Source organism: Labeo rohita, chromosome 2 (assembly GCF_022985175.1).
Source record: "Labeo rohita strain BAU-BD-2019 chromosome 2, IGBB_LRoh.1.0, whole genome shotgun sequence".
In the NCBI taxonomy this organism is placed as follows: domain Eukaryota; kingdom Metazoa; phylum Chordata; class Actinopteri; order Cypriniformes; family Cyprinidae; genus Labeo; species Labeo rohita.
Window position 1 is genome coordinate 31,059,145 of NC_066870.1, and position 15,696 is coordinate 31,074,840.

The 15,696-nt window shown below is 36.0% G+C and overlaps 1 protein-coding gene across 1 annotated transcript; it reads left to right on the plus strand.

The window, feature by feature from the left end:
* Positions 1-94: 94 nt before the first annotated feature.
* Positions 95-14,229, plus strand: LOC127152446 (NACHT, LRR and PYD domains-containing protein 1 homolog). The gene is given in 20 exon segments (XM_051093111.1): positions 95-232; positions 655-720; positions 879-946; positions 1,213-1,258; positions 2,439-3,400; positions 3,402-4,063; positions 4,586-4,666; positions 4,790-4,864; positions 4,972-5,109; positions 5,363-5,497; positions 5,697-5,777; positions 5,918-6,006; positions 6,617-6,672; positions 6,921-6,994; positions 9,719-9,936; positions 10,024-10,280; positions 12,027-12,143; positions 12,795-12,942; positions 13,280-13,318; positions 13,414-14,229. Coding segments are annotated over 20 exon segments (3,588 nt in total). The 5' UTR covers positions 95-210; the 3' UTR covers positions 13,668-14,229.
* Positions 14,230-15,696: the final 1,467 nt, after the last annotated feature.

Genomic DNA, 15,696 nt, shown 5'->3' on the forward strand with positions numbered 1-15,696 from the left:
GTCGAAATAAAGTGGCGGCTAGATTGACTGTGCTTTTCGACTTGGCGGCTGGCCTGACCGCAGTACTGATAGCAACATCCTGTTGCCGTCTACATCCGTTGACAACAATCATTGTCGCCTTCCAACAGACTTTGTTGTAATGTGTTAACCTTGTTTTCATATGCACTTTTGGATAATTCAGCTATATTTAGTTTAAACAACGCCCTAGAGATGGAGGGTCTGGATGCTGACAGTGAGTAGACAAGCTGGGATGTTCAGTACGAGCGCATTGTTTCAATTGCGCTTGTTATAATCTCCGGCCAACGAAATTGTATTTTACCCGAGTTGTGAGCCTGTAATCTGAATTAAATGTAATTGATTCAAACTTGTACTTAGAAATAATGCCATAAAATCTATAATAAACCCAGTTTTGTTTATAAAAATAATGCAGGATAATATGGATTTGTTTAAACCATAAAACCATTGCTGTCAATAAAGAAAATGGGACATAGCTGAGACGTCCCAAAATCTTTTGTAATTAATGCATTTTTAAGGCAATAAAAATACTTTTTTTTTTTTTTTTTTTTTTTTTTTTTTTTTTTTTTTAACAAAATGGCTTCAGTATTGTAATGGCTAAAATTAACGACAGTAAATGTAATTTAAATTTTTTTTCAGAGTACATCAGGAAGACATCACACTCAAAAACTATACCCGGGAGCCCGAGGAAGCCTAAATCACAATGTAAGTTCATTTAACACCCTAGTATAATAACCATCAGATTTTTCATAGAAGTAAGGATGTGTTTCTGTTTCTGCAAAAATAATGAACTTTTATTTTTTATTTTTTTGCATCATGCTTTAATTTATGTACATCTGACATGAACTCTGATTCTTTTCAAGTACTGAATATCAAATTAATGACCCCTAAAGCTACGTCCACCGTGATAGTAAGAAGGACTGAAAGTGATGTAAGTGAAATGAAAGCGTAAATTTTCTGTCATGTGTGTTTGAGGACTTGAGACGTCTTTATTTTCAACAATTCAATTAATCTATACACCTGAAGCCATTTAATGTTAAACGTAGGGGTCTACTAAATTTTTCCACACAGGAGATACTGTTTAAGCTGTACTAAATATTAATATACATTCCTATGGTCATCTGTTAAATTACATTGCCTTTTATCATTCACTTTAATAAAACTCTTACCTTTTTTTTTTTTTTTTTTTTTTTTAAGCCTTGGAGTTCCTTTACTGAATGTGGACGTTTACGCAGCTTGAGAGGTAGGCTCATATTTTTGCATTAAAAATGAGACCTCTGCTTCAACTACCAAAAATATAAAAATAAATAGCAATATTTTATATGCAAATCACCAGTTGAAGAACACAGAACACCTTAGGTCTCTTAATGCATACTTTGTGGGGGCCAAGAAACCACAGTGCAGAATGGGCTGTTAAGTTTAATGGTTTCTCGTGCACATGTAAAAGTCTGTATATTTGGTTTTTTTTTTTTTGCAAAGGTCCTTGAGGCTGTCTAATACGGTACTAAGAATATTGCGAGAAGAAACCCAAAATGCTTATAACCTCCATTTTGCATAAACAAAAGGTACATATTTTTTTAACAATCGTTAAAAAATAACTAAACAGCTTCCATGAAATCTCACTTTTTGTGCAATAAATTTATTTTCATTAAGTTCTTACAATTTCTATTATAAAAACTGAATACGGGCAAAAGTCTGGAAACACTCTGCTTTCTTTTTTCCATACTTTTCCAGACCTGGAAAATACTTAAATCAAATTACATATTTTTCCAAACCCTGTAGGAAGCCTGAATAAAGTTTTTAAAATGTAGGCTAATGTCACTAAATAAACAAGTTTATGTTCACCTAATTGTCAGCATGTCTGCATCTAGTAAACAAATAGTGGATATGCATATAACTAGCCTTTAAACTAACAGAGTAGAATAATGGCTGATAGTTAGACATGCAAGCTTTAAAGAAAATCAAACTGGACGCAAGAACTGCTGTTGCTTCTTGCCCAACTTGTACATGAAGAGCAGAACATAATTAAATTAAAGGGAAATCATTATGAAATGCGTTCAAAATGTTGACATTTCGAGGCGGATTGTCGGCAACAGCCATTTTAGGATGATTTGTGGTTTGGTTTTTGGAGTCCTCTTAGGAGTCCCCTAACTTTTTACAGACGTAGGAGCTGATTTTAGCGCTTTGTGAAATACTCTTAGAGCAAAAATTTAGGAGTCCTAAAAAATTACCACCGAAGAGTTTCTCCTAAATAGGCAATTTGGGAGCTACTTTTACCCCTAAGATGTTTTGTGAATGCGACTCCAGATCTTTAGGACTGACATATCTCTATGCGAAAAGCAGTTTCTTTAATGCATTATTAGCTTATTTATATGTTGATGCAGTGCAAACTCTTGTCAGTTAATCCTCTGGTTTTCCTGTAGGAGTTTGGGAGACTGTACATCAGTACAAGTTGTCTGTCAAACAGAAGTATGAGAGTAAGTGGAGCTTTATGGCTGGTGAACAAGAGTCATTTTCTGCCCTCTATACTGAACCACTGATAATTCAGAAAAACAGAAACAGCAGTTTTAAGATCATCCGTGTGCATGAGTTTTTTCAGTTGTACAGGGCAGTGACTGTCATTCTTCAAGGTGACTCTGGCAGTGGCAAATCCTTAATAGCACAAAAGATCATGTTTGACTGGGCATCTGAAGAGTTTTCTGCTGGTCATTTTTATCTAGTTTTCTATCTGAGGTGTGAAGAGCTGATGTGTATTTCTGAAGAGATGAACTTAATTGAGGTCTTGAGTTGCAGCTGTAGTTTAACATCAAATCAGATCTCACAGGTGTTACAGCATTCACCGGAGATGGTGCTTTTCATCATTGATGGATTTGATGAGCTGAAACTCACACAGGACATTTATGACATGTCAGCAAACACTGATCCGCTTCAAAAAGCCCCACCTGAGGTTATTCTTTGTAGCCTTATGAGGAGATACCTCATCCCTGAGTCCAAACTGCTGATCACCACCAGAGCTACAAAGACAGTGAACAAGCTGCTGAATGGAGAAAAGTGTTTCACTGAGATCATGGGTTTCTCTGAGAAGGTGGTGGAGACGTACTTCCAGAAGTTCTCCAAGAAAGAGTATGACTGTGTGAAAACAAATAAAGCCCTCCTCACTGCCTGCTCCATTCCTGTTATCTGCCAGATCATCAGTGAGGTGTTCAAGGTTGGTGCAAACGTAACAAGCAAACTGCAAACCACCACCTCCATTTACATTGACTTTGTGTCCACTCTACTGGAGCATCACTGCCAGGGTTTGAGTCAGCCTGTCCCGAGCCTGCTGAGGAGTCTGGGTCAACTGGCAGAGAGAGGGATGCTGGAACAACAAGTGCTGTTTGATGAAAAAAACTATGAATGAAACCATTTCAGACCCTGATGGGAATCCATTCCTGTGCAAGTTCTTCTCTAAGAGAAGAATCTATCAGGAGACAATGTTTAGTTTCATGCATCTCAGCTTTCAGGAGTTCTTCACCGCTCTCTACTATGTCCTTCTGGATGAAGAAGAGTCCCAGAGGAATCTGAGGGAGCTGCTTTACACTGTAGAAAGAGGACTGGCTTTGTACGATTGGTCTGATAGGGAATTTTCTATGGCAGATGTAGAAGTAAGACATGCGAAGCTGCTGCAGCCTGTGATTCTGTTTCTCTGTGGTTTCTGTAAGAAAGAATGGATTCCATCATTCTTTGAAAAGCACAACATGGCTGTTGCTATGAGCATAGAACCCCAGCTTAAGGAATGGATCAATCAGTGTTCACAGAGATATCAAAATGAACACATGCTGTTCATTCTCCATTGTCTCTATGAGCTCCATGAGAAGAGCTTCATTGAGAAAGTTTTGGAAGGTTTGGTTTTGATAGATCTGTCAAAAATGGCTCTGAAAAGAACAGACTGTTGGGTGTTGAAGTACTGTCTACAGTGCTGTGAACACATCAGAAACCTGAAACTCCATGTAACATCTGATAATTTGAAGATGCTCCAGCCTGACCTGTACCGCTGTAAAGAGCTGTGGTGAGTGAAAGACACCTGAAACATTCTTTGTTATTATTATTACTAATTGCACATTCGTACTGCAATCACAGTGTACTACACTCTTAAAAATAAAGGTTCTTTATTGCCATTGATGGTTCTAAGAAGAACCTTGAACATCCATGGAACCTTTCAAATGCAGAAAAGTCTTTATAGTCAAAAGGTTCTTTAGATTTTTAAAATGTTCTTCAGAATGGTTCTTTTAAGAACTGTTCACTGAAAGTTTCTTTGGGGAACCAAAAATGGTTCTGCAGAAACAACCTTTTGGAACCTTTATTTTTAAGAGTGTAACTGATGTAAAAATTGTAATACTTAAGCAAAATCACACAAGCAAGAGATACAGTAGTAAATATGAGCACAGCTGTGATTCAGCTTTGAAGATCTGTTCAAAACTGCTCACATACTTCAGGCATTCAATATAAACTTTGGTCATTCAGAATTAGAATATGTATAAGGATTATTAAATCTGTTACCTGATGTACTGTGCTCTTTTTACTTTCAAAGGTTGATGATGGATTGCATTCCAGATGATGTTGATGGTTTGATTTCATCTGCTGGTAAAGGAAAGATTCTGAATAAACTGATGTAATTCTGAAATTAAATTTACATTACATTACTCAGTATATTTCACAAGTTTTTTTTGTAATATCTAATCATTTAATTACTAAATGCATTTTCTAAATTATATGCCTTTATTTCAATTGCCAGCATAAAGGAGCTTGAAAACAGTGGAAGTCTGTTCTACCCAGAGATCACTGTGTCAGTCAGAGATGTAGACATCATGTAAGAAACTCAATCATTTATGTGTGTACAAAAGTGTCTCATCCTAACACTTGGTTTTTAGTATAAACTTTTATGAAAATTTTATTTTATATCTCTGCCTGCTTTAGATTGTCTGTTAGCATGTCAAAGATAGAGACATCATTGAAGATCATTGAATTAACTCTATCCCGTCCAAGCTCAGTGGTGTCCATCATCAACTGGGTAAAATCACAGAACAAGCCGGCATTGTGCACGTTTAATCTTTTGTAAGTGGAAGCTTCATTCTACAGTATACAATATATTTGCTGTCATTTGCCATTGTGGAAGCATTTCAGAAGGCAATTAAAACAATAAAAAATCCTTTTACCTCACCATGTGAGTGTATATGTTAATGAGAGAAAATCAGTTTATTTTATTTTTGTTCTAAAAAAATAAACCATGTAGATATTTAAACTTAGTGCTTGAGATTCAGCCTTTTACAAATATAAATTCATGTAGATTTTGTGTTTTTTGAAAAAGGGAAAAGGGACTGTTAACATTCCTGCAATCAGTGCTTGATTTGAAGAAAGTCTGTGTGCAGGTTTTGGTTCTGAATACATGTTGCCCTCAAATCCTGTCTCTCATTCAGGCCTGTCCCAGCCTCACTGAACTCAGGTAACAGCAATATCCGAACATTTTAGTAGGCTTTATTCTGTTTTCTAATAAAAATTTGACTTTCCCAAGTGCTGATATTAATTATCATAATAACCTGGTGGTTTTAAATAAATATGTTTTTTTCCTGAGCATTGAACACAGTGAAACAGAAGCTCTTGCTGTTTTAGAATAAATGTAGTTAATCTAAAATCTTTTCTAGTGTAATTTTTAGACCTCCGTTCATAATGCAAATCCAGTCCCTGAAGGAATCATTGAAGCAGATGGGTTGGACTCTGACTGTGTAAGCCTTATTTATTAGTTAACATTTTCTTTCAGTTCACTGTGGAGATTATGTATTTGTAGACAAACAGTAAACAAAAGCCAGTTGTGTTGCTTTAAGGATATTTAATAATTTGCAGTGTTGAATGTTATGCTCATTAGCTGGGGGAAAACAGTATTAATTCAACAAGACAGAAGAAGATTTACAGAGGAGGAGCCGAAGATTAATAAAGAAAAGACTGAGAGTAAAAGTAAGCAAAATGTTTAATGTTTGTCTTCAGAACCCTCGCTGGATCTGTTCCTTCGTTCCCTACGCACTTCATTGTAACTCATCCTGTATAAGTTATTCAGAAAACTGACAACTTTAAGAAAAAAACCTTTTTAAAGTTTCCTAAAGGGTGTTTTTGCAGTGATGCCATAGAAGAACCATTTTTGGTTCCCCAAAAAAACATTTTGAAGAACATGTTAAAAACCTTTTCTGCATTTGAAAGTTTCCATGGATGTTGAAGGTTTTTCATGGAACAATCAACAGCAATAAAGAAAAATAACTTTTATCAAGAGTTTACAAAGTGAAAAGGTACAAATATGTACTTTTAAAGTACTAATATGTACCTTTAAGGTACTAATATGTACTGTTTAGGGGTAGGTAAGGTACAAAAATGTACCTTTTCAATTTTGTACCTTAGTGTACCACACCAGCAACATAACTGTACCTTTTTTTTCTGTTAGAAGATAGTTATGGACCCTGTTATCTGTTCATTTGAAAACTTTAGATGCCAGTACACACAGAATATTATTTCAGTTTAATATCTAGTTTTGAGTTAAACATTTTTAAACCCAGAATTGTGTTTTGTCCAACAGTAGGAGAGAGTTCAGATTTTGGGAATTTAAAAGCTGAATCATCTACTGAACAATCAGTGAGTTATATCTGTCTTTTCTTTCTTTCTTTCTTTCTTTATTACTTTGAAATTAATTTCCTTAATTCCTTTTTTAATGTTGTTTTTTTCCCTTCTACATATAATTTTGCCCAAACCTTTAACACTATTGTTTAGTTCCCTGCAAACACTAGTATTTTATTTAAATATTCAGAATGTTTGCGAAAATGTATTTTTTTTTTGTTACAGCATAATTAAAACCTTTCTCTTCATTCTTTTCTTTTCTTCAGTCCTCAGAAGATTCAGAAGTTTTTACACCTGAACTACTTCAAGGAGATGATGACAAAGACAGGAAAACATACAGGTATTAAAAACCAAATAAATAATGTTTGTTTACATAGATAAAATAAATAACCACAACAACAACAACAACAACAACAACAACAACAAAAATACAGTCAGGTCCATAAATATTGGGACATTGACACAATTCTAACATTTTTGGCTCTATACACCACCACAATGGATTTGAAATTAAACGAACAAGATGTGCTTTAACTGCAGACTGTCAGCTTTAATTTGAGGGTATTTACATCCAAATCAGGTGAACGGTATAGGAATTACAACAGTTTGCATATGTGCCTCCCACTTGTTAAGGGACCAAAAGTAATGGGACAATTGGCTTCTCAGCTGTTCCGTGGCCAGGTGTGTGTTATTCCCTCATTATCCCAATTACAATGAGCAGATAAAAGGTCCAGAGTAAATTTCAAGTGTGCTATTTGCATTTGGAATCTGTTGCTGTCAACTCTCAAGATGAGATCCAAAGAGCTGTCACTATCAGTGAAGCAAGCCATCATTAGGCTGAAAAAACAAAACAAACCCATCAGAGAGATAGCAAAAACATTAGGCGTGGCCAAAACAACTGTTTGGAACATTCTTAAAAAGAAGGAACGCACCGGTGAGCTCAGCAACACCAAAAGACCCGGAAGACCACGGAAAACAACTGTGGTGGATGACCGAAGAATTCTTTCCCTGGTGAAGAAAACACCCTTCACAACAGTTGGCCAGATCAAGAACACTCTCCAGGAGGTAGGTGTATGTGTGTCAAAGTCAACAATCAAAAGAAGACTTCACCAGAGTGAATACAGAGGGTTCACCACAAGATGTAAACCACTGGTGAGCCTCAAAAACAGGAAGGCCAAATTAGAGTTTGCCAAACGACATCTAAAAAAGCCTTCACAGTTCTGGAACAACATCCTATGGACAGATGAGACCAAGATCAACTTATACCAGAGTGATGGGAAGAGAAGAGTATGGAGAAGAAAAGGAACTGCTCATGATCATAAGCATACCACCTCATCAGTGAAGCATGGTGGTGGTAGTGTCATGGCGTGGGCATGTATGGCTGCCAATGGAACTGGTTCTCTTTTATTTATTGATGATGTGACTGCTGACAAAAGAAGCAGGATGAATTCTGAAGTGTTTCAGGCAATATTATCCACTCATATTCAGCCAAATGCTTCAGAACTCATTGGATGGCGCTTCACAGTGCAGATGGACAGTGACCCAAAGCATACTGCAAAAGCAACCAAAGAGTTTTTTAAGGGAAAGAAGTGGAATGTTATGCAATGGCCAAGTCAATCACCTGACCTGAATCCGATTGAGCATGCATTTCACTTGCTGAAGACAAAACTGAAGGGAAAATGCCCCAAGAACAAGCAAGAACTGAAGACATTTGCAGTAGAGGCCTGGCAGAGCATCACCAGGGATGAAACCCAGCGTCTGGTGATGTCTATGCGTTCCAGACTTCAGGCTGTAATTGACTGCAAAGGATTTGCAACCAAGTATTAAAAAAGTGAAAGTTTGATTTATGATTATTATTCTGTCCCATTACTTTTGGTCCCTTAACAAATGGGAGGCACATATGCAAACTGTTGTAATTCCTACACCGTTCACCTGATTTGGATGTAAATACCCTCAAATTAAAGCTGACAGTCTGCAGTTAAAGCACATCTTGTTCGTTTCATTTCAAATCCATTGTGGTGTTTAGAGCCAAAAATGTTAGAATTGTGTTGATGTCCCAGTATTTATGGACCTGACTGTAAATAATTGAATATATTACAAAATATCATTTTCAGAATTTTCAGCAGCCATTAATCTTCATTGCTATTTTTCAATGTCACATGATCCTTTAGAAATCATTCTAATATGCTGATTTGGTGCTCAGGTAATATTAGTATTATCAATGCTAAAAACAGCTGTGCTGCTTAATATATTTGTGTAATGTATGTTTTAGGCGAGTTTTTGCACAGCAGGTCTCTTAGCGAAGCAATTGGTTTGAATAAATTTCAAAAACCTTTGTTTCTCACATCACTACCATACCACACCTTTCATAATCACCAATAAACTTCAACAGAGTACAGTCCTTTTAAACAATAAAACAGTTGCAAAAGATAGTTTCTGTAAACTTCAATTTAACTAATATTACGGTTCCTCAAATTAAACTACTGAATGTCTTTCAAAGACCAGGAATATAGTGCATGAAAATGTGTTATTATAATGCTTTTGTCTTTTGTGATCATAACAGTAACAACCATAATTCACATTTACTGTATTTTTGCCAGAAAATTATTTATTTGTTGTGATTTGTTGACTTTAATTTTCTGAGCTAAATAGAGTCCTGCAGGGATGTGTTTTTGTAGGCAATTTGTAAACATTTTTTATACAAGACAATTTATTATGCAATAAAAAAACACTTGTGATTTATTTTAATTTTTTGCTTGTCTCAAAAAAGGCAGTTGATAACAAGTGGCTAAATGACTCTGTACAGAGGTTGTCACTGGACGCTGACAGTAGTATAGTTTATTTATAGCTTCTGTTTAGCCTTTCACTTATGCTGAGTGTATTTATTCTTCAAAGTTCATAAAAGTTATGGTAATTTGATGAAAATCAAATTTTTCAAGGGAACCAGGGTGATGCTACCTTCTGGCTGGCCTACAAAAATACATCATCACTGCAGCACTCTATTGCTATTTACTAAAACCCTGATCCACACCCCATAATACAATATCCATACCCTGTCCTCCAGGTTTGTGTGTCCACATGCTGGTCAGTTTCAGTGCAGTCTGACTTACCTTGTGTTTGTGATGGAGGGTGAAGGAGAGGTGCTGTATAGAGTGGTCTCATGGGATTCTGGTCGGGTAGATGGTTTGGGTCAGATGAAGCCTGCAGGACATTTGTACAGCATTGACTGTTTTAATGGTTCAGTCTCAGGACTGCACCTTCCACACTGTGAAATAATCTCTGGTAGGTTTATATTACATATTAATTGTACATACTTACTGAATAAATCTTTAAATGTCAACAACAACTTAAACTGTATATGTTTTACAGAGGAAAACGAAAAGAGTTTGGCTGTAGCACATTTTACTGGCGGTAATGTAGAAATAATGAAGCCTCTAAAAGTGACTGAAACTCACGTGATGATTGACATCAGAGATCTGTCCCTCTTTGGGCTCATAAAAAGGATGATCTTTTCTCCATCCCCTGTTGTTGCCCAAGTGCTTCTGTTTCTGCGACCAGTAACTGCAAGACAGAGAGAAAACATACTGGATGTTCATTTGCTCCCATTAAATGTTTCACTGTCAGAGGTATGGTTATACATTTATTACAGTTTTTCACAGTGTTATGCAGTTGTCATGAATCTGGCCGCTCACCACCAGATGTCGCTCTCGCACTTTCACATCACACAGACTGTTGCACTACACCCCGGACTACGTCTCCCATCACCCATTGCGCTGATTGAGCCAACACCTCTAGCCAATCAGACTTGCTGTATAAGCCCCGGACTTCCCCCCTGTTACTCACCGAGTATTGTGGAGAATTGTATTCGTTGCGTTTAGTGCTCTCCTAGTGCTAGCAGCCTGTACTTTGTAGTTCCCTAGTTTCCTAGTCCCCTAGTTCCCTTAGTTTAGCTTTCTCACCTGGTCTTCTCATTTTGTCTGTCTCGCCGCCTGCCTTTTGGACTTCTTGCTCGTTTTGTTTGGAAAACCCCTTTGCCTCTCCCTTCGGATTATGCTTGTTACTTACTGCGTATTGTGGAGTTGTATTGTGGAAAGGGTAATCCATTAAACGAGCAAGAGGTCCAGAAGGCAGGAGGCGAGATAGACAAGACGAGAAGACCAGGCGAGAAAGCTTAACTCAGGGAACCAGGAAACTAGGGGACTAGGAATCTAGGGAACTAGGGAACTAGGGAACTACAAAGCACAGGCTGCTAGCACTAAGAGAGCGCTAAACACAACAAATACAATTCTCCACAATACAACTCCACAATACTGGTGAGTAACAGGGGGGAAGTCCGGGCTCATATAGCGCGTCTGATTAGCTACAGGTGTTGGTGCAATCAGCGCGATGGGTAATGGGAGATATAGTCCGGGGTGTAGTGCAACAGTCTGTGTGATGTGAAAGTGCGAGAGCGACATCTGGTGGTGAGCGGACTGAAGGTCACTGGCCAGATTCAGGACAACAGTGTTGACCCTGCATTGCGGTGCTAACCTTATGCAGTGTGGAAATATGTGTTGTTAGAAAGCTATGACTAGATGCAGCTGACAGGCAATTGTGTGCCTCACATTCATGGGTTTTTGACTGTCGCAGAAATCCTGTTGTGTCAACAGCCATTCCGTAGTGAACAGTGTCAAATAATGATGAAAGATGTGTCAAGTGGAGTAAAGAAGAGACTGTTTTATTCTTATTTTTAGGCCAGGAAGTCAATTTAGGAAAAACCTGATAGTACAGTCGGCAATATATGAGGATGCGCTTTGTGCAAAGAGATTGCGTGCTGTGTTAGTCCAATCAATAACACTGACTCTGCAAATATGCAAATAATAATATTAAAATATTAGAAGCATATTAAAAGGATTTCTGAAGGATCATATGACACTGAAGACTGGAGTAATGATGCTGAAAATTCAGCTTTTTTGCATCAGGAATAAATTACATTTTAAAATATGTTCACTTAGAGAATAATTCTTTTACATTTAAAAATAATATTTTACAATATTGCTGTTTTTTTTCTGGATTTTTGAACAAATAAATGCAGCCTTGATGAGCATAAGAAACTTCTTTTAAAAACATTAAAAATCTTACTGATCCCAGACTTGTGAAGACTGTGGTGGTGTGGGTCAGTGCTAACTGCTAACTTTACAATGTTAAACTTTAAAATTTTAAAAACATGTTTTTTTTAAACCATGTGTAAAAGTACATAATCTTCACTTAAGAGAACCATAAACTATTTACTAATTATATGAGGAAATCTTGTCATAGTGTTGCAAGGAAATGTTTTACTGTCAGTTACCTCTGTATTTTATATATGAAATTCACAGCCTTTTCCTCTCTAGGTCAAGTACCAGCACACAGAGAGTAGGCACATCAAAACCAGTTCGAAGTGTTTGCTTACTCCGGGAACAGAATACCGTTTATGTTGTCAGCCAGAGGAATCTACAGTGCAGCCAGAGGTAACATCATATGTGACTCTTGACCACAAAAACAGTCATAACAGTCAATTTTTATACAACATCTGAAAGCTGAATAATAAAATTTCCATTGATGTATGGTTTGTTAGGATAGGACAATATTTGGCTGAGATACAACTATATGAAAATCTGGTATCTGAGGGTGCAAAAAAATCTAAATGCTGAGAAAACTGATTTTAAAGTTGTCTAAATGAAGTTCTTAACAATGCATATTACTAAGAAAAAATTAAGTTTGATATATTTTTACGGTAGGAAATTTAGAAAATATCTTCATGGAACATGATCTTTCCTTAATATCCTAATGATTTTTGGCATGAAAGAAAAATCAGTAATTTTGACACAAACAATGCCTTTTTGGCTATTAGTACAAATATACCCATGCTACTTAAGACTGGTTTTGTGGTCCAGGGTCATATATTTGACATAAGCATTATTAATTAAAATAAGCTACTTTGTTTCATGTAAGATTTAGAATTATTTTCAGTAAAAAACAGTATAGATTTGGCTTATTTTTGTGATTTATGGATAACTGATGGAGTTTTTTGCCCAATTTGCAGCATGAGTAATCTATGTAATGGATTAACACTGTAGTTCATTTTTCTCACACCTTCATTTTGCTATTCCTTGTTTCAGACGGAGACTTTTGAGCGTAATTATGGTCCGAACTATCATCCTACATTTGAAGTGTTTGTGGATTTGAACACTGAGGAAATCAGACTGAGTCTTTTGGATAAAACTAAAGGAATGGAGGTTTGGAAACCACGGAGAATCCTTCTCACAGGTAACAAACGACATGAAGTGCAGATTTAACTAACTAACCATACAAGAATTGATATCATAGCTGTGAAGTTGGGTGCCAAATTAACCGTAGTTATGAAATCATATGAAAACCAGATTATTGGATCCTTAACAGTCTAATAAACATTTACAAAATGTGTCAAATTCTCTCACGTATTAGGTGGTAAATACATTTTATAAAATTATTTAACCCATGTTAACCATATTGTCTACCCCATACTAAATTCATTTTTACATACATATTGAAGTTGTCACTTGTTAAGGTATTTATTACAGATTTTTTTAGTCATCAAATCTCTTTATTTTGTTAATATCATCAGGGCAAGATGTAGAACCTCCTGCTCACCAAAGGCTCACAGGTACATGCAGTTACATTTCAGTTAGTGTATTCTTTCTATCACACACAAGCACAAAAGTCATTTTAATCTTTTTTTTGTTTGGTTGTTTCAATCAGAATGTGAATTTGTGAAAAAACACAGAGATAAACTCATTCAGAGAGTTTCATCGGTGATGACAGTTGCTGATGGTCTGAGGGCCAAAGACATGATTTCAGGTGAAATGTACAGTAAAGTTCATGCTGCAGAAACACGTCAGGAGAAAACGAGACTCTTGTTGGATGCTCTTGACTCAGGAGGAGCTGCTGTAAAAGCAGAATTCTACAGACTGCTGAAGAAGGAAGAATGTTGTCTAGTAGATGAACTGGAGTGAAACAGAAAGGTTCTTCAGATTTATTAAGGTTCTTTATGGAACCATTTAGACTAAAAAGGTTCTTCATGGCATCGTGAAGTACCGTTATTCTTAAGAGTGTGCCTGCAAAACTACCTAAAAAACTATGCACAAATGCACCTAGGGCAAAAGCTGCTTTAAACACAAAGGATGGTCACACCAAATGTTGATTTAATTTAGAAGTTAATTGATAAAGAAAATCTATTTATGACATCATTTTTGACAGCATCCTCATTTTACAGCATTTTTACACAACTGCCTAAAACTTTTAACAGTACTGTAGCTTTGTAGGTAGAATTTTTTAAAGCATCTTGGAGACATTGACATGGTTCTTCTGATGTAGTCTGTTTCTGTTTGTTCTGTTTCTTCATGTCATTCCAGACATTTTGCATCGAGCAAAACTATTTTATCTTTTAGAGAGATAGAGGCCCTTCAGTTAAGAACCATTTTTATGATCTGAAACTGTAAATCCTTAACGGCCCACTTTATCAGAATCAATCCATCTATCCATCCATCCGAAATTTGTTTTACTTTAATTTTACACCTTGGCTGTAATCTGTTATTTATTCAATTGTTATTTAAAATAAACAAAAGTACTGTAATGTGATTGATGCAAACAGTTCTGTTTTTTTTGTTTTGTTTTGTTTTGTTTTGTTTACTGTTTTCTTTTCCATTTTCTTTTATTCTTAGCATAATCGTTATCATGTGTTCAAATGTGTTGATCAGTGCTCACTGATATGAAAAAGATTAAGATGTTAAAAACTACGAGTAAGGTCAGCCTACTATTTTAAATGGCTGATTCTTAAAATATTACCTTTGCAATTTTCTCACTCATTTATCAGTCCATTCATCCAGTTCAATATTGTGTGGATGCTATAATAAAGACAGTAAACAGAACATTCAAAGATAAGATAAACAAGCGATAAATCAATTCTAAAAGATTGTATACAGAATTAATTATATATCATTAATTATATTAATAGTAAATCATTAAACATTAATCTTCAAACGCTTTTAATAACAAACCCACAGCTTTAGTCATGAATTTAAAGGGGAAATAAAGAAGTTAATTGAAAGCCTAGTTTAATTGTAAAGTGGCTTCTGCTGTCCTCTGCTGGTGGAAATAATTTAGCTAGTGAATCTATGTCACCACTTTAAAAAGGCAGGTGACAGAAGCTCTAAGCTCCAGTGATTTAAATGTTGTACTGAGTGCGTCAAACTCATGTGTAAAGATTTCAAAGTTGGAACATGTTCTTTAACTTTTTGTTTTTAACGTCAATAGCTTGTTTGCCGTGAAGATGACTTTCTCCTTCGTCTGAATGACTCCTAAGTTACAGTAAAAACCTTTCGAATGAGAGCAGGCCATGGACAGGACCACTGATGTTACTCCTTCCGTTATATATGTTATGCAGCCAGGTAAGGTCAGCCCACTGCGGTCAAGCCAGCCGCGGTTCAGAAAAACACGGTCAAGCCCACCGCGATATAATTAGTGCGATATTACTATGATTACGGTAGTTTCAGGAACAACACATTTTCGGGACATTATTATACTTTATAGGGCTATAAAGACACAATTTCTAATAAGTAATAAAAAAAATTGTCAGTTCTCATAGAGGACATCCCATACTATATGCACACCTCACATGAAACCATTTCTGAGATATGGGACATTTTTACACTTTACAGGGGTATAAAGACCCCGTTTCTAAAAGGTAGAATTAAAAAAATTAGTCTTTATAGCCCTTTAAATTGTATTAATGTCTCGTATCTCAGAAATGGCACAGTAAAATGGTTTCATATGTGCATGTGGTATGGGACATCCCATAAACAAACTGACCATTGTTTTTTTCTACTTATTAGAAATGGGTCTATATACCCCTTTAAAGTGTAATAATGTCCCGTTTTTTATGAATCCTGCTAATTTTGAAAGGTGATCTTTAAATAATAATATAGTAAAACACGAATAAATGACGCGGATATTAAAGCATAAATACAAAATCAGTCTCGAGAA